Source organism: Candoia aspera, chromosome 2 (assembly GCF_035149785.1).
Source record: "Candoia aspera isolate rCanAsp1 chromosome 2, rCanAsp1.hap2, whole genome shotgun sequence".
Taxonomy (NCBI): domain Eukaryota; kingdom Metazoa; phylum Chordata; class Lepidosauria; order Squamata; family Boidae; genus Candoia; species Candoia aspera.
The window spans coordinates 72515618-72534463 of NC_086154.1; the positions used below are offsets into that span (position 1 = coordinate 72515618).

General features: G+C 41.8%; 1 protein-coding gene across 1 annotated transcript; it reads left to right on the forward strand.

The window, feature by feature from the left end:
- On the forward strand, positions 1–15283 carry CD74 (CD74 molecule). The gene is made up of 9 exons (XM_063292194.1): positions 1–186; positions 3833–4008; positions 4441–4505; positions 6870–6932; positions 9140–9235; positions 9586–9655; positions 12337–12525; positions 13722–13781; positions 15080–15283. The coding sequence occupies exons 1-8, from the start codon at positions 131–133 to the stop codon at positions 13766–13768; spliced, it is 762 nt and encodes a 253-aa protein (XP_063148264.1). The 5' UTR covers positions 1–130; the 3' UTR covers positions 13769–13781; positions 15080–15283.
- Positions 15284–18846: the final 3563 nt, after the last annotated feature.

The window sequence follows — 18846 nt, forward strand, 5'->3', positions numbered from 1 at the left end:
GGTGTTTCGATTTTCACTTCCCTCATTTGCTTTGAAGAAACCTCTGAAGAGCCCAACAAACTTTGAGAAGTTCCCACTTCACAGCCATCAAGCACATTGCCAGAACTCAGCTCCGGAGACAACTAAGGCCATGGAGGATGACCGTATTCTTCTCCCACAACCTGGTTCTGCAGGACAACAAGCACGGTATTTGTAGTTGCCACTGCTTTACTTCCTTGTGCAGCTTTTGAGCTTCCAGTTCTGTGTGTTACATCTCGCACTGTATTGAAAAGTAGGAGACCTTTGATGCAGGTGAGAGAGATGGTAGTTGCGTGGTCCACCTGCAGAAGTTCCAGCGTGTCTGCAAACAACTGTGCTGATATAAGAAGGAATTAACAGGCATTTAAGTAGACCCTCAAATGCATGGGCAGAAGGTTGGTGGCAGTCTTCCACAGCATGGTGCCCTCCACCTGGGTTGGCTTACAATTCCCAGCATCCCATCTCACATGCCAGTGGTTGTGATGAATGGGGGATAGCCCATCCCAACTGGAAGGCATCAGGTGGTAAAAGTCATGGTATGGGTTACATGGCCTTTCGAAGCAGAAGAAGAAGAGTCCTGGGAAGCACTAAAGCTGTAACATTATGAACATTTACATGGAAATAAATCCATTTGTATCCATAAGGTCCGGTGACTAAGCATAGATAGGATTGCATTGCTTAGATTATTCTTGTTATTTTCATGTTAAACTATGATTTCTTGAATAAGCTATAACTGTCTGGCTTTACATTCATGCCAAGTCATAAACTATGTTTCATAAATCTCAATGGCTGGATTCACACTATACGCTAAGCCTCAAATAAACCAACCATATTTTGGCTTAGCACAAGATTTTAAACCTCATTCAAGTGTATGTATATTTCTTAACCTTGAATCTTCATGCTTGGCTTGCTTCATTAGCACAATCAATCTATGGCACATCTCTCAATCTTGCCAGAAAAGTTGGGACTTGGTGCTTGGTGCATCAGAAAACCAGTCAGGTTGTAAGGAAACCACAGTATGTGTCATCAGTTTAATAATATATTAAGTTATGTGCTAAAACTAAATAAATACTGGAGGAATTTTTTATTACTGGTGAAGAATTACAGGCTGGTTTCCTCCAGTACACCATCATTTTCAGTTTTGTTTTATAATGGTTCTTCAGAAATATATCAGCTCAGCTTTATCTCTATCGTCTATCGTCTATCGTCTATATCTCTCTATCTCTCTCTTTATCGCCTAATCTTCCTTCCCAGCTAGGAGATATTTACGTAGTAAAAAAAAATGTAGTTTGACTTGTTTTGTCACATTAAAACTCTCTTCATTTTTTAAAACCTATTTGTAGCCACTAGTTAAGCTGTTTACTTTCCAACATTTTTACTCTGCCTTAAAGAACTACTTTATAAGATTTTTTTTTAAAGGATAATATTGCCTTCACTTTTGCTCCCCAAAATTCATTACATGGGCATCCTACCATTACATTACTTTTGTAACAGTCAAGGCTTCATGAATCAACAGAAATTTGAATCTGGCTTTCCATATTCCCATACCACATTTATATTTTTTGTGTGCCAAACGTTGTATCTTGTATTATCAGACTCTGTAAAGTGTTACTTTTAAGTGGTGAAAAATAGTTCTTATTGGTGGAGGCCATTTCAGGAAATTACACTGCTGTAAAGCTGGCAACAGACACTGAAAGCCACGCCAATAATCACAGCCAATCATTTAATAGATTCAAGATGATTAGCTGTTGCTAGGGTGAAAAGTGTTCAACAACCTCTCATCTATACTTCAATTATGAGTGCACTTTCTAGCTCCCATTGAGTGCATACTGGTATAACTTGCAGCTAAAATGCTAAACCCTACAGGGTTCTTTTAAGGCAACACCCAGCAGCATATTCTGCTTTTGGATCAACTCGAACACATTTTAAAATGGAAGACTGCCCAGAACATACCAGGACACTTGTATCCAACCTTGTGTGATCTCAGAAGCTAAGAGGGTCTATCCCGGGTTGTACTTAGATGGGGGAACTGCCTGGGGCTGCCAGGGCGATTGCCTAGATGAGGAAGGTGAAAGAATATTCTGGAAGAAAATGAACCGCATCTGAAATGCTGCCAAGAAAAGTGCACAGACGCCGTCAACAGCAATGTAGTTAGCTGAGGACTTTTTCACCTTTTAAAACTTCCTGATAGAACAGAAATCAGTCTTGAACAATCGGACAGTGGTTTTATGATAATTATTTAGATCCCAAGTGGAATTTGTTAACCTGCCAGAAGGAACGTCCACTATGTGTATTTCAAGTACCTTTCAGCTTCTTTTCTAGAATGGTCTGGAGAAGACATAATATTTTACAAGAGTAAACTAGCTAATTCTGTATACAGTTTGAGGAAGCCTACACCGAAGGTTCTGCTTGGTTGCTCTTCTAAATACCCCTGTATAACACTTGACCCGTGGAAGAGCCTCTTCTAGGACGGTGTTGTCTGACACGTCCATTATTTAAAAAAGAATGGTGCCTTTTTCTTCCAAATGGTTGCTTTCTTCATCTGCAACCTGTAGTTGCCTCTATAATCAGTGAATATAAAAGTATATTGATAGTTCAAAGTTCCCCCTGTTTTTTATACATGTCACGCATCTTGGTTTTTTTAACCACATCCTGCAGGCCTCCCTAGAGCAGTCATAAAGTGCTAATTTACTGGGTCTGTTACAAGAGAAACAGGCCAGTAACTCTTGATTTGGTATACCTTGCGCAGGCAGATATATATTCCCTTTCACTTTCAACTTCTATTTTCCAAGCAACAAATCATGGATGGATCAGGCAAGGGTCTCTTGGGAGTTTCCCCAGATTGTTTTTGGAGCATGTTATTTTGTGAGTTGCTTGGAAGGGTGAGGTCGATAGTCGGGAAGGTGGGGATTTTCTATAATTTGGTGGGGGATTTTTAAAACAAAAATTTTTTTGGCCAGGTATAGTTTTATTTTAAATTGTGTCAAGCCTCTTCCGGGGTATCCACTATGGTATGTGTTATATGTAGAAAACCACGCTATTCATATTTGGTTAGAAGAGCGGGGGGAGCTGCAAAAGAGAGAGCAAGAAATTGGGGGCTCTCATTTGGTTCTTGGGCCATGAGTTTCCTACCTCGGTTTTAAGAATGATCGATAGCAATTGTCAAGTTGTCCATTGTAATGGGATATTTATGCTATTGGTCATTTACTAACTTCCTTTGAGAAATCACCCTTAACCTTCTCAGGAAGTCCAAGGCTTTAAAACCCCTTGTTAAGATTCCAGGAGGTCGGGGGAGCAGATCTCCCATTTTTTTTTCTTTTTTAAGGAGCAGCTGTGATGGATGGGCATTTCCTCTTCACCCCACCTTCCCAGTTTCAATTCCCTGCACTGTTTGCTCAGGAGGGTTGTAGTGGTGGAGTATACACGAGGGCCTCTATGCTATGCCAAGTGTAAGTTTGGCAAGTTCCATGATAAAAATAATCTTTTGGTGTAAGAACAAAAATGATTAACGACTTCATTTTCTATTTCACTATAGTTCTTTCTAATTTTAATGAAATCACAAGAGAGTGGATCACAGAGCCATCCCGCTATCTCCGCTAACGGTCATTAGTGCAATAGGCAGAGTGTTTGGTCTGCATTATAAGCAGGAGAAATGCAATATCTGAGCAATGTGTGTCTCTAGCAGAATCCTGTGGATTCACATTCATGGCCACTTAGATGCAGATGTCTCAGTGCAGGACATCAGTGTTAGAGAGGGAGGGACAGACGTCAGGATGACCAGGTGAGTCCTGACATGCACCTTTTATTTTGGCAGGACTTCATGCAGCCGGGGAACTGCCTACACTGTCTTTTCTCTCCTGGGGGCCTTGCTCCTTGCTGGCCAGGCTGTGACTGTCTACTTTGTGTATCAACATGACAACCAAATCTCCAAACTGACCCAGAACACTCAGCAACTGAAATTGGACTCGCTGACTGGCAGCATCTCTAAAAGTTAGTCACCCAACTACCCTTTCACTTTTAACTGCAGGGCATAAAGGTGATGAATGGCCCTTGACAAGGTTGACTTGTGGCATCTTGTTTGCAGTTGCACAGGCTAGTCACGATGTCTTTATTTAATTCTGCTTGAAAAAGCCATCCGATAGGGAAAGGGATTTTGCAAGTAATTGGTAGTTGAGTATGGGGGATGAGGTTTGTTCAGAGAAAGCAAGCCAAAGTATCTACTGGGCACACACACATGCACAAATGTAAACGTATCTCCTTGTCATGCTTCAGAGATTTGTCTGAATTATAGCCAGGGACTCAAGTGCAAAACAGTGCCTTATGTCCCTGGTTTGACCAAACTGGAAGAGTGGAAGGCACTTGTGAATGATCTCATGCTTATACCTTTCTGTTTGTATTTTACAAATCTCTTTCTTCCTACAGATCTCAAGTCAGCTCCAAAGATGGCAATAGCCAATGTGATGCCTTTGGCCCTGAGTGACCCAGAGGTAAATAGGACACAAAGTGAAGGCAACTGCTCCCTTCCATGACTTAAGGTTACCCATACATGCAGGGCCACAACTGGTGGGGGGAGGGCAAGTGGGGCACGTGCCCTGGGCGCTGAGCCGTGGGGGGGCGGAAAAATGAGCACTGGGGGGGGGGTGCCAAAATGAGTGCCTACTTCAGTGGGCAGTTCTGCAAGTTCTGAAAAACCTTTTACAGCAATTCAACCAAGGGTCTTGTGGTGCTGTCAAGACAACACATTTATTTTTGTACAAATTTTCATGGATCATGGTTAGAATTGTTACACACACAGTGAGGCATGATTATGTTTAAATGACCTCCCTCCCTCACAGGCCAGGGTGATCAGTCCTGTAATGCAGGATGTTTAGAGTGGGCTACTGAAAAGCCAAGCATGAAACCAACACCATTTAGCAGAACTCAATTTTATTGAAGAGGTCATTATTTATTAATAATGTCCATTACTGATGTTCACACACAATTCTTTGTACAACAGAGGATGTCTTCTTTCAGGATATCATGGGCTTTTTCAGAGCTCAGGCCTCTAACAGTGCACTTGTGGCTTCAATGTCTTTCCTGGTGTCAGTCAGCTTAGTTTTCCAAGGGACTCATGCAGCTATTCTTCGTAACACAAGACTTTTGCAACTTTAAGAAAATACTTTAGTTAACATACAACAACAAGCTCTTGCACAGAGGTTTCTGTCCTTCTGTTATCTTCTTCTTGGAAGTCCAGAGACTTCCTATCACTTCTGATTTTCAGCTTTCAAGCTGACCCCATTTCTGAATGTATAATCCTTTGTTTGTAACTTGCTAACCTTATACTTGCCCTTTCTTTGCCTCTCTAAAATTTCCTACTCATTCTTCTTTCATGATCTAAAGGTCTTACATTATATTTAAGTTGTAATCAATGGATATGGTAATAACGATAAATAAATATTTGTGAAAGCAGACATTAGAATAAACTAGACAGCAACATAGCCACTAGTAAGTTTTGTGTAGGTGATTCACCACCTAGTCACAAAATCTTTAAAGTGCCTCAAGATTCTTTGTTCTGTTCTTCCCCCAGTACAGGAGAAGACTGAATACTGCTCAGATCTTTCATATTTTATTCCATGAAGTATTCTCTACAACCACATGAAAAGATGCTGGCTAGGAATTCTGGGAGCCGTAGTCCAATACTTATGGAAGAAGGCAGCTCAGAGAAAAGCTGTCTAACAGAAGTGATCAGAGAGTGATGCCAGAGGCCCTAATTAGTTTAGGAGTCCTTAGATGGAAGCTCTAATTAATGGAGTGAATCTAGACCATAAATTTGTACTTATTTTGTGCACCTATCCACTCCCCAGCTTTCCAAGATACATTCTACAGTGCTCAGCTTACCTCTGTCTTTTTGTAGGCAATTGAGCATACTACAGAACAAAGCATTGGGTTGTCATCCCTATCACATTAATTTTTGTGGGCATATTGGTAACTGCAGATGCAGATTGGGTATCCAGTGTTTGCGTGCCTTTGAGCCAGTCTTGACTCCTGGCAACTTCCTGGACTAGTCCCTGCAGTTTTCTTGACAAGATTTCGGAAGTGGCTTGCCATTGCCTCCTTCCTAGGGCTGAGAAGGAGTGACTGGGCCAAGGTCACCCAGCTGGCTTCCTGCTTAAGGCGGGACTAGAACTCATGGTCTCCCAATTTCTAGCCCAGTGCCTTTAACCACCATGCCAAATTGGCTCTCTGGGTATCCAAGTTGTAGATAATAATGGGAAAAGGAAAGAGATCAGAAGAAGAGGACGTTCAGTGTCAGATTTTCACTTGGAGCAAATAAAAGCGGCAACTTTCATCTCACTGATTTGTGCATTAGATGCTGTGTGATTCAGTGCTAATAATATAGCTGAGATGAAAATCAATTCATTTTGGACATGTGCGAGTCCAAACTATTATCCTGACATATATACCCTAATATTTATTTTATGCCTATGTAGCATGGTGAATCCTGACAACCGTAGGTGGTATGGGTGCTGACAACATATAATTGGAGAAACCTAGGCCTTGCAAAGCTACATTTCTCAGCAATTTCTAAGGCAGCCCTTCCCAGCCAGTCATTTTCCAGATATGTTGGACTTCATTTCCCATAATCTCCTTTCAGTGCAGGTTGCTGGAGGATTGTGGAAGTTGAATGCCAACACCTCTGGAGGCCACAAGGCTGGGGAAGGTAGTCCTAAGCAGTCTTGCAGTGGATAGATATATGCCCTTCTGATCACAAGAGTAGAGATATCCCTGCCATTACCTACTATAATTCCAGGGAAATGGGAACTCCTAGTTTTCTCCTTTCATGCTGTAAATCCCTATTTTCATTTCTGCAGTTTTTGAAGATGCAAAACCAACTGACTAATAGCACTGAGGATCAAGTCAAACGAGTTCTCTTGGTAAGAGTCTGGTGTTGTCATCGTTGTTTTTGCCTTTGTGACAAGGCATTGTATCTCGACTGTGGACATTCCAACAAATCTGCATCCAGTGATGCACTGAAGCTTGAGGGACAAGGCCAGCAGGCATCTCACATGGTTGTCTTCATACTCTTCTCAAGGATATTTTTCCTCCTTGAGCCTACCTTCCACCCAGCACTAGGCAGGGAAGAAGCATGCGGTTTGGACACAATACGTAACCTTAAATGCAAGAAGGCAGTCCTGGCAATGTCACCTTCACATAAACCATGTTCCAGATAGGCCTTTCCATTCAGAAAATGGTTTGTCCTGGAGGAGAAACAGTGCAAGATGGCATCTCCATCTCTAGTATGATTGTGGCAGCATGAGGGCAGGCAGGATTTAAAAGGAGAAGGAAGGCTAGGTTGCCTATATGGGATATACATCTTAACTATCCTGCCACCAGATCATATAGATTGGGCTGAACACCTGGGCCCCCAAGGATGCACATGTCCCTTAGCTTAATTGCAAACCCCCTTTGTAAGAAAACTGTTCTAATCCCTAGAAAGAGTACGTGTCCTAGCCTACTACAGAAGGAGGAAGAGAAGACGGGGAGAAAGATGGGTGTCATGGAAAAAGAGAGCAAGGGGGACAGAGAAAGGGAATGTTAGAAAGTTAATGGACCGCCCATTCAGACTGGCCTCTAAACTGAACCATCCAGCCATTCCCAGCAGAAAATTTGCCCTTCCCCCAAGTTAGATTCAGACCCGAGACATCACTACTTTTATAAGTCTTGTTAATCTACTTTTGCTTTTCAAGCAGTGAAGTCGACTGACGAATGTTTTTTGCAGACATCAGAATCAGCAATGATCCTTGACTGCAGATACTATACATACAATCTGTGGAGGGATTCAAAGAAGAAAAATGGGAGTGGGAAGTGCCTTCTTTAGTAAATCTTACAGAACCTAGCAGTAGTTTCTGCCAAGATCTAAAGAAGCTGCCTATGAAAGCAAAGCACATCAAGCTGGAACTTTTGGTGCACCAGTTTGCACCGGATAAGTTGATCAGCAGTTTGTTTCTTCAAGCAACAAAGCACAGCTGTAACTCTGTGCAGTTCCTTCATAGTCAGGCATGTAACTGCTTTGGAGCCTGGCCAGAGGCTTCCTTGCCAAGTGCTCTCACATTAACTGTGCAAAGAGAGACATAGTTTGTATTTCAAATCCCTTTCTTGCTTGACCTGAGGGTTTTAGCACCACTTCCCAAACAACGTATTCAAATCTATTCAATGTTAGTTGTACCAAATGAGTGAAATTGATGCTCAGCTTTCACAACCTCTTTGGCCTAACTGCTTTTTTCTTGATCAGAATTACATTCAGATTTGGAATCCTTCTGAGAAAGGCCGTCAGCCCCACTAGGTAGACCGGACCAGGAAACCAACTCCACAGGAAGGCTAAAGCTACTTTATTGAGATTGGCTATAATAACAGTCTCTTGCAAGTCTCATTGTGCTATACCTTCCCCCCTTCTTATAATTCAGTGAATTAGGGAGGCATCTGCCTGAGCCGTGTCTGAATATTACCTGTTTTTGGACTTAAAAAATGCTTCAGCCCCTTTTGTCTAGATAATGGTTCCTGTGTGTCGCCATCAAGGTCATCTTCCTTATTCTCTACTCAGGAAGAGAGCTTAGGAAGTCAACTGGGGGAGAAAAACTATGGGGTGGGGATACCAGCAATCTATCCCATCAACTCCTTTTCTATTTCAAATCACCATTCAGAAGAATGAAGTAGTGATCCAGTTCTAACATACAGAGCTGCTGCAGTCATGTCTAGTTGATCTTACACTATCATCCCACTTCGTTAAACTGCTGAAACCAAGTTGCTCATAATGTATAAATTAAGCCTAGTCTTCAACCTCGTTCACTCAACATGCAAAGTCATCACACACGTTGCTCTGTTTGAGCTAAACATGGTGCATGAAACTGACTCTGGTTTATTCAATAAATCATAGTTTAACATGACATGTAGATTCATGCATTACCCTAAACCATGTATTACTTAAACATAGTTTATTGACCAAACTGTAAAGGCTTAGCCACACAGTAAGCCAAAATGAAACAAAGGAAACAAAGGAATAATCAGCGTATGAACCTGACCTTGGTGTTCTTGAACAAAAGTCCTTCTTGTATTTGTTTTGTTAATATGTTTCTTTCTTCAGCGAGAAAACCCAACCAGAAAGTTTCCGGAATTAAAAAGTGACTTCATGGAAAATATAGGACAACTGAGGACCCTCATGGCTTATAACGACTGGAAGGTAAGTGTCTGTTGTTCCTGGAGTCCTCCTCCTCCTCCTTGGATGCCCCCAATTTTCTCTCCTGAACTCCCATCCCTCTTCTGTGAGTCTCTGGCTTTCTTATCAAGACCTTGGACTGCCTTATTCTGATCTTCACTATCTATGAGAGAGTCAAGGATAATCCCACCAGAAAAGCCTCTGCCTTTCTACCTTCCTCTCTACTAACATGAGAAACATCTGCAGCCTCCTATGGATCTTCAACATCCCTCTTTAGGAGATAACGATTATTGGGATTGGGAGAGGATGAAGTATAGTGGCCTTAATTTAATATAATATAATATCTTCAGTAACTATACCTGGTCTCTTTGCAGGATTTTGAAACCTGGATGCACAAGTGGCTGATCTTCCAAATGGCCCAAAAACAGAACTCAGAAGAAAAGGGTATGTATGCTAGACTTGTAGGAATGAAACAGCTTTTAGGCATGAACTAAGGACATTGTTGGAACGAAAGGATAAATCCATCCAATTCAAATCAGATCAAAATATTATATTCCACTTGTGCTTACCATCCTTAAAGAAATGAATGCAGTAAAAACAACAACAGTATTCTAGAAGGCAGTTTAAAGTGTTGTGATGCTATAAACTTTGTGGGGGGAGTTCTGTAAATACTAAGGTACATGCAGAAGGGTCAGGATAGAATAAGACTGTTCTCCCACCATCCCATTCTATGTAGCCTTGCTTATTCATAGTTTAGCATCAGCAGCTGTTTCTGTGTGTCCAACCAGCAATACTGAATGACGAGGTCAAGGAAATGCACAGTGCAAGGACGTCAGGGCACAACGTAAATGAAACTCCATATTATTGGGGCTCAGAGGGGGAAGAGCTCAGCGGTTCCTGCCATTATTGATGGGAGAGAAGCCCCACGTTCCATGTAGGGATTCAAGGGGACCATCCTGCAAATGGAAGGCTCTTGCTCTTTGGCAAAGGGGAATTTGCCATTTCCATGGATTCCTTCTTGAGCTGCAACTCCCCATCCCACGTGGTCCTCCCATCCTCACAACTGGCTGGGATGGAGAGTGGGAGGAGGGAAAACTCCCTTCTTGAACGGACTAGTTTGTGGGAACTAGACCAAAGTTCAGTTCTATTCTCAAACAAACCAAGGCGGGTCACTTACTCAAAGGCAATGCTCTTCCACCAGAAGTCTTTTCTAAATGCAAATTTGTTTTTAATTGATGCTGAGGGGTATTGCTCTACTCACTCTTAACACCAATCTCACTTGAATTCAGTACTCTTGTTGCCAGCTGTAGAGTTATATGAATGCATTATTCAGTGCCCTTCAGTTCCTTTTTGCATAAAATAACCCACCTGGCTTTGGCACTGCAACAGCACATTTCTGAAAGCAACATCTCCAGGGGATTACTAAAGGATGATGGTGCCAAGGAATATTGCAGTTTGCGTATAATTCACTATGTAAAATATTTAAAGCCCCTCTTGGTGTAAATTTACCAATGTCTTAAGATGGGAAGAAAATGTTCACCTTTATTAGGTACCTACATTTATCAAGGGATTGGGTGATGCTCTATGTCAGTAGCAGATTAGTGCTGACCCTAGTGAGCAAGAGAACAAGAAGGATTATAAAGTGAAAACAGCAGCCAAGCCACTGTGGTCCCTTCCCATCCCTTCTTCTCTGCCAGGGCTCCCTTCACCCATTGAAGGGATTGCTTTGCTCGGTGCCTTTCAACACACTGGACATCACTTTTGGGGTCTTTCTGGATCAATGAATGCAGAATTAGCATGACTTTTGGAAAAAACTATTTATGCAGTCCTAATTGTTTTGCTACTGCAGGATGCTTGACCTGGGAATCCATTGTATGTGAAACTCCTTGTTGTTCTACAAAGAAGAGGCAAGGGGCAAAAAAGTGCAGTGTGCTTGCCAACCTATTGAGCCTGGTGGTTGATGAGCTTTTTATGCTGTACAGCCCAGAGCTTAGAAGGAAAGAGAAAGCATTGAAAGTCACACACTCACTCACTCTCCCACACACACACACACACTCATACACGTCTGGCAATAAGTGATTCATTTCATACTTCATTTACAAGCTAGAGGTTGCACCCGTGAGGAAGAAAGGCAGGCCTGAGGTGCAAATTAAGACCCACTTCAGTATAATTTAAAACCCATGGGAAAATCTTAGGCATTTCAGCTCCTCCCCAGCAAATGATTCAGTAATGCTACCAAATGTGAAGATTAAGTTGGCCGCAAATTTTCTGTAACAAACTTGGGCACCGAGCTTGGGTTAAAAAGAATTCTTCCTTCTGTGATTTCAGCAGTTTTTGAAATCAAACCCTGTGGCTGAGATTTTCATATCAATTAGCCATCCAGCAGTCGTCAGCCACAGCCCCCATTAGCAGAATTTATATTAATACTACCACCATTAAACAGTACTCATTAGCATTTGCTCTCATTAGACTAAATGGTTTCCCTGGGAGCCATCCCAATGAAATAGCTGTCCTAATTAAACTGGCATATTGTTACAAAAAGCATTATTTCCATATCTTTCCCTTTCCCTTGGTGTAGTTACAATGGAACAACCTGTTCCGATGATTAAGGAGCAGTCTACACAGTCAGCCAAACCCTGTGTTAGAACTTCCCTTCGAGCTTCCAAACTGCTCATGTGTGGGGCAATGGCTATAGATTTGGGTGTTCCCCTTCCCTTCTGATGCGTATTGAGTATACAAAAGCCACTCATCCTGGGGCAAGCTATGCTGAATGCTTCTCCCCAGTAGACTAGTTTTCTGGAGTGTAGTTTGTGCCGCATTCCAAGAAACACTTCATTTCTGAATTATGCTTAATACAGAAATGGGTCATACGTTTAATTACACACGCACTGGAGAACCTGTGTCCCTTCATATGTTGTTGAAGTACGACTCCCATCATTCCTGACCTTTCTTTTGCTGGGTGAGGCTGAGGGGAGTTGGCACCAAAGACTATCTGAAGATCACACATTCATCTTTCTTAAGGCAAGGGACATGATTATTGTGATCTACAAGTACATGAAAGGACACTGAGAGTGCTGGCAATCAGCTCTAAATGCTATTCCTTGGTTCTCCATTTTTTTTTAAAGAGAAAACCAAGTGCCAGCAAGAAGAGTGTGGTAAGGGTGTCCATCCAGGAAGATTCTGTGCCCATTGTGATGAAAAGGGGGACTATCTGCCTAGGCAGTGCCTTGCCAGCAGTGGCTATTGCTGGTGTGTCTACAAAAATGGCACAATGATCGGGGGCACTAAAATCCGTGGACGTCCAGAATGTGCTGGTAAAGAGCTTCTTTGTGTTATCAAGGGGGAGAGTTGCTCAACTACTGTTGAGTCACCTGGTTTATTCATAGTTAGGCCATGGCAGCTCTTGATGGCCTGTTCCTAGGAGATAATTAGCTTGCTTTGTCTTCACCAGTTCTGAAGCTATATGGAGCCAAAGGGCTGGCAAGGTGGAAGCCATTGATGCATTAGAAGCAGCATCCTTGCCTTTTCTTGCAGTCACACATTCTGTACAGCACAGACACAACCTCACAAACCCACCCAAGGATTTATGTAGATGCTGCAAACTAGAAGGCAGCTTAATCCAGATCAAATGGAAGTGCTGTTGGTTAATAGCCAAGCTAATCTAGGATTATAGGTACATCCTGTTCTGGAGAAAGCTGCTGTTCCTCCACTAATGGACCAGGTTTTTGGATTGGAACTTCTAGAAGATCAGGTGGCTTTTTGCAAAGCCAGGACAGCTTTCTTCAAGTTTTAAATGGTGTGTCTGTTGCACAGGTCCTGGAGAAGGAATAGCTGAAGATTCTGAAATACCCACAATGGAACAATGGTTGGTGAAGATGACAAAATTTGCAGAGATGGCAAAATTGAACTGTTTGATTAGGGAAAAGACAACTACATTTGTCAGTGACTGGAAAACCTTTATGGACTTTTTACTGAAAATGGAAAGAAATTAACTTGTGATTTATGGGATTAGAAAGGGTAGAATATGGAAAGAAGTAAGCCATGATATAACTATAGAGAGAGAGGATAAAATATAAATGCAGTTATAACTGCTATAAAGAAGATCAGAAGCCACTTCCTTATTTCTTTTCTTTTCTCCTGTATTTCTTACTTATCACTTATCACTATAAATTTCTATTGTTTTAGTTAGTTTATATATATATATATATATATATATATATACACACACACACACACACATACATACATACATAAACAAACACACACACACAGGCACATATATATATATATATATATATATATATATAAACAAACACACACACACAGGCACATATATACATATACATATAGAAATAGCTGGTCATACTGAACCATTCCACCCCATCCACCATCACCCTGCAACAGAAACCCACCAAGGCAGTAATAAATGTTGCACTAATTAATTTTTTCAAAACTAGAAATAGATTATTCAGCTCTTTAAAAGTGCTAATATTTTTCTCTGTCTCTGCAGGCATTTTAGATCCTGAGAATGTGACATATTCTGGAGATCAGAACTGATGGACCTCTTCAGGTGACTCAAGAACCCTGTTCAATCTGATCAGAGGCCTATTTAGGGCAGTTTCCTGCTTCCCAAAATGCCTAGCCACATATAGCTGTGGCAGCCTTCCTCAACTCAATACTCTTTAGATGTTCAGCTCCCCCAATTTCTATCTGCACACTTTTTGGCTTGCTGGCTATGTACTGTGTTGAAATCCCACTTATCTGGAGATACCAGGTTAGGCAGGGCTGGCTCAGGGGGACTGTATGGGACATAAGCTCCACAGCTCCTTATCATACTTATTTCCCAGCCAATGCTACACACCTCTGTTTCTGAAGATAGTGTAGATCTATCAAGGCTAGTAGTAGTGACTCGTTGCTTACATTAGCCTCAGATATGCAGTAAAATATTGCAGTTCATACGTTATTCTGAAGGAAAAAAAATCTGGATTACATCCAAATGGCCTAATACGCTGCCAGATGTGTGGGTTTCGTAGATTCCATGCTTATGATGCTTTTATATGCATAAGTCCAACTGGATTGCAGAGCATGTAGATGTCTTGATGCAAGCTCTTTATGCTTAGAAATGTTGGAACAAAAATAAAGTTCTTTAGATATCAAAGTCTGGCTGTCTGAGGAACATAGGTATGGATATAAAAACTGAATGAGCATCTTTTGTGAAATGGTTTTATCAAACTTGTACTGGCATTTTAAACAGAGTTGTACATTTTAAAAAGTGTTTAGAAAAACACCATTAACTTGCAGGGAAAACGGTCTGGGTGAAAGGAGTTTGTGACAGTAGATGGACAGGTAAATGCTGCTGTAGTAATCCATAGGTAATGGTAAAGGTTTCCCTTGACGTAAAGTCCAGTCGTGTCCGACTCTAGGGGGCGGTGCTCATCTCCGTTTCAAAGCCTTGGAGCCGGCGTTGTCCATAGGACACTTCCGGGTCATGTGGCCAGCATGACTCACGGAACACCGTTACCTTCCCACCGAAGCGGTACCAATTAATCTACTCACATTTGCATGTTTTCGAACTGCTTGGTGTGCAGGAGCCGGGACGAGCAACGGGAGCTCACCCCGCCGCGCGGTTTCGAACCGCCGACCTTCCGATCGACAGCTCAGCGGTTTAACCCGCAGCGCCACCGCGTCCCTGTAGTAATCCATAGGATATGATTAAAACATGTAAGATTGGTTTATATCTTGAGAATATGACATGGATTTTCCCACTTTAAACGGACCAAATATCTCTAAACAATTAATAGTTTTGTTTCTGGAATTAGTCTGATTACCATTCACCATTCACCTTTCTCTTTTTTCCTTTCTCCGTAGAAAATGTGAAACAAGGAGGCCAGCCCATCAGCTTAAGAAAGCCAAATTGTCTTCTTCAGCTTGTTCCAGTTTTGCTCTGCTTGGCTGTTAATTTCTCATATTACAGTAGCAGCAACCGCTTCTAAATTCATCAGCTTAAGCATTATCCTTAGTGGAAAGGAGGGAAGGGTGAAAAGCAGCTTAATTAAATATTACTGCCAACAATGCTCGGTGCAGAATTATCCTTTTAGAAAAGTGACCCATGCTTATCCAGGAATTCAACAGATGAGCAAGAAAGTTAGATGTGGGGTTCTTGGTGCTCTCTGAGCCTTGTTGTTTTCTTGCAGAGGTTTCATTGCCAGACAAGGCAACATCTTTAGTGCCACCACGGAAGATGTTGCCTAGCCTGGCAATGAAACCTCTGCAAGAAAACAACAAGGCTCAGAGAGCATCAAGGACTCCACAGTTCAACCCTGAGCTACAAGTATTCGCTTTGAAAGTTAGATGTTTTGCTGTATCATCAGCTTATGAGACTGCCCCCCCCCCCCAAGCTTCAGTGGTTAATCAGTTGAGAAGATCATTCATTGCAAATATTTCAAAAGCAACAGGCCCAAATTAATGCAACATCTCCTGTTTCATAGGTTCCACCTGACATCAAACAGGAATTTAAAAAGTGGCAAAGATGCGGTTTTCCCAAAATGCTTTCTTTGCAGGTTTTGCCTCAATTGCCTCTCCTGATTTTACAAAGCCCACCTCTTCATATCATTTATTTACTATATGTGTATGAATGAATAAAAAATGCCCTCTAAAGCAACTTTCCTGAACTGGTGCCCTCCAGATGCATTGAGATTACAGTGCCAGAACTCTAGGCCAGCATGATCCTTGATGATACTGTGTAGAGATTCTGGGAGTTGTAGTAACACAACACCTCTGATGGACACCAGGATGGGAAACACTGCTTTACAGGGAAGACATCATTACTTCCAGAAAGCCCAGCCTCTCTAACCGGGTGGAATTGGCAGTATAGTTTTGCAAGGGAAGCTTAGTATTAGATTTGTGTGTGTGTGTGTGTGTGTGTGTGTGTGTGTGTGTGCCTTCTTAAGTAGCATCCTTAACAGAAGAATCTTTAGAATTGCTAGTGAGCAAGTTAGGTAAGCAAAGGAAGTCTTTAAAATATGCTTCTAATTGATGATAGGCTCTGAAGTTTATATAGCAAATCCTAATCTATGGCGTGCAAATGATGTATACTGAATATATAATCACCGATAACAAACTCACTAAAATGGTGATTTTACTTATAAGCTTTTGCAAAATAAAACCCAACTAATGAAGCGCTCTTGTCTGCTGAAGTGGATGATTGACCCTTTCACATTCTAGCAACCCACTGGCTGCCAGAGTATCCCCTCCTTTGAAAAGCTGCCGGTGCTGAAAGGAGATGCAGCAGTAGTTTGCCCAGTAATTGCTAACGATGCTGTTCTTCCCTACACACTTTCATTTGCCTATGCAGTCCAGAGGCAAGTGTGACGGGATGCCACCTGTCCTTTTAGCCACCTCAGCCTCCAGAGAAGGGGGGCTATATAGAGAATGGCTTTTATACCACAACCTATGCATGATCTTCAGAAGTAAGTCGCAACCATTCCAATGGGCCTTCTTCCATAACAGTGCCATAGACTGGGGCCATAGTTAAATTCTGCCTAGAGAAAGTGAACCTTGCTTTGTTGACAACCATACTAGGTTGGCCACAAGGTGCCATATGTGGAGATGGGCTTAACACAACTTGATCAGATCCAGTGGCTGCAAAATGCCGCTGCATAGTTATGCAGGTGTGGATGGAGCAGGTAGGAGATCAAAGCATAAACAATTGGCTTACATGAAAGCTCCTTATGTGAGGAGCTAATTCCCAACGCTTCAGTTTCCCCTTTTCTATCACCATTTTCATGCTTTGTATCAACATACTGCCTATGTTAGCCTAACACACTGAACTATAAACTAACCATCTGCCCATTTTAGCCCAACACGTTAGGCAATCCCGCCTTAGTTTATGATTCAACACTGTTGAAAAAAACTTAGTAAACTGTAGACAAGTGGGTTATGCCAACATAACCACTTCTTCAGCATAAACTTAGCTGTGACATCTAGCGGATCTCTTGGAGGAGTGTAGCAAATGGGTACTAGCAAACATCTCAGGGCAATGCTGAAGTAGACTTATAGCTTAAAGCAACTTTCCATGTTTATGAACTTGTTTTTATGGCCATGCTTTCCAGATTGGAAACAAACATGAACAAATCCACAATTTGTTCCCAGTCTTTTCACAGGATACAAAGCATCTACCAGAAGTAAAACGAACAAATTAAACGTTAAGTCAAACATTACTATTTCAAACAAAAACAATTCAAGAGACATGTTTGAAGAAGCTTCTAGCCATGGAGTGAGAAGATTCCAAACACAGGAGAAAGCCCTCTCTTACATACCCAGCAAATGGCCTTTTGAAATTGGGGCATACAGTATTTCATGACAGCTTCTCTCTAGCTATTCATGACTAACCAAGTTCATAACAAAAAAGATGGTTCCCCCAGGCCATTTTCTGGATATGCCAAGGAAGTATTGGGAACTAGCACAGATCTATCAACTGCTTCCCTGGAATTAGAGCAGGCATTTCCAAAGCTTTGTGCGATCAATTCCTGTAGATCTAAGTAGATATTGAACAGCATAGGGGGAAAGTTGAAACTCTATGGGATATCATGGGCTTTTGCCAAGGTGTCAAACACTAGCCCTTTAGCACCCACCTTAGAACTGGGGATATAACCCAACAGAAAGGACCAGAATCTTTGCAGGACAGACTCCCCCATGGCATTATTGGTGACAATGGAAGTCACTGAGTCGCAAAGGAACTGGAAGAACCACACTCCTCCATTTTCCATTCAGTTCCTGGCACAAGTGACCCATCATGGCATCTTCAATCCTCAGTCAAAAACTTTTTTTTAAAAAAAGTTGAGATGTCTTCCACATGCATCTTTAGTTGTGCCACCACTTTCTGAATTACCGTCTGCAAAAATTGTATGAGAGCTGTCTGTAATTCTCTCCCAGGAAAAGTTTATTTACTGCAAGTCTTTCCCTTTCCTGGAGTGACAGAAGTTCCTTTTCCATAGAAGCATTAATTAATTTTCTCCAGGGATTATTCTCCCTCTGGACAATGTAATCAGCCCAGTCTGGACACACACAGATGAAGTAGGTGGAACACTTCTTTACATCCTTGATACCTAAACCTTAAAGGAATCCAAAGTAGCAACAGAAATGGTTGCCAAGGTCAGATTATTATAAGCTGTCCCAACACTGCAATCCAGAATGATTTACATTATGGGAAAGAAAACATGTGAAATTCTGTGATGTCATGATGAAGGTAGAGGAGGGGGAAAAAACCCTAGCGTTTCAATGACTTTCTTGGTTAGACTGCAATGGTGTAACCTCCTTTCCCTGGAACAGTCAGGTTGGAATTTCCTGGCAGAATTCCTCTCTGCCTGCAATGATGTCAAGTGTCACTCCTAGTATGAGACATGATTAAGAGTTGGGTATGAAAAACAAACTCAGGCAACATTTTATAGAAATTGCAGAATCTAGTTGTTTATAATGCAGAATGTAGGTATCTCTGCATAGAATGGCTGTTTTAGAATAGACACCACTTTGCTTCCTTTACTCAACTATTCATATTCAAGACACTTGTAGAGAGAATGAAACATGGACTGATACATGGAGGTAGAGTGGGAGAGGCTCTCTGTGGATGATGGGAT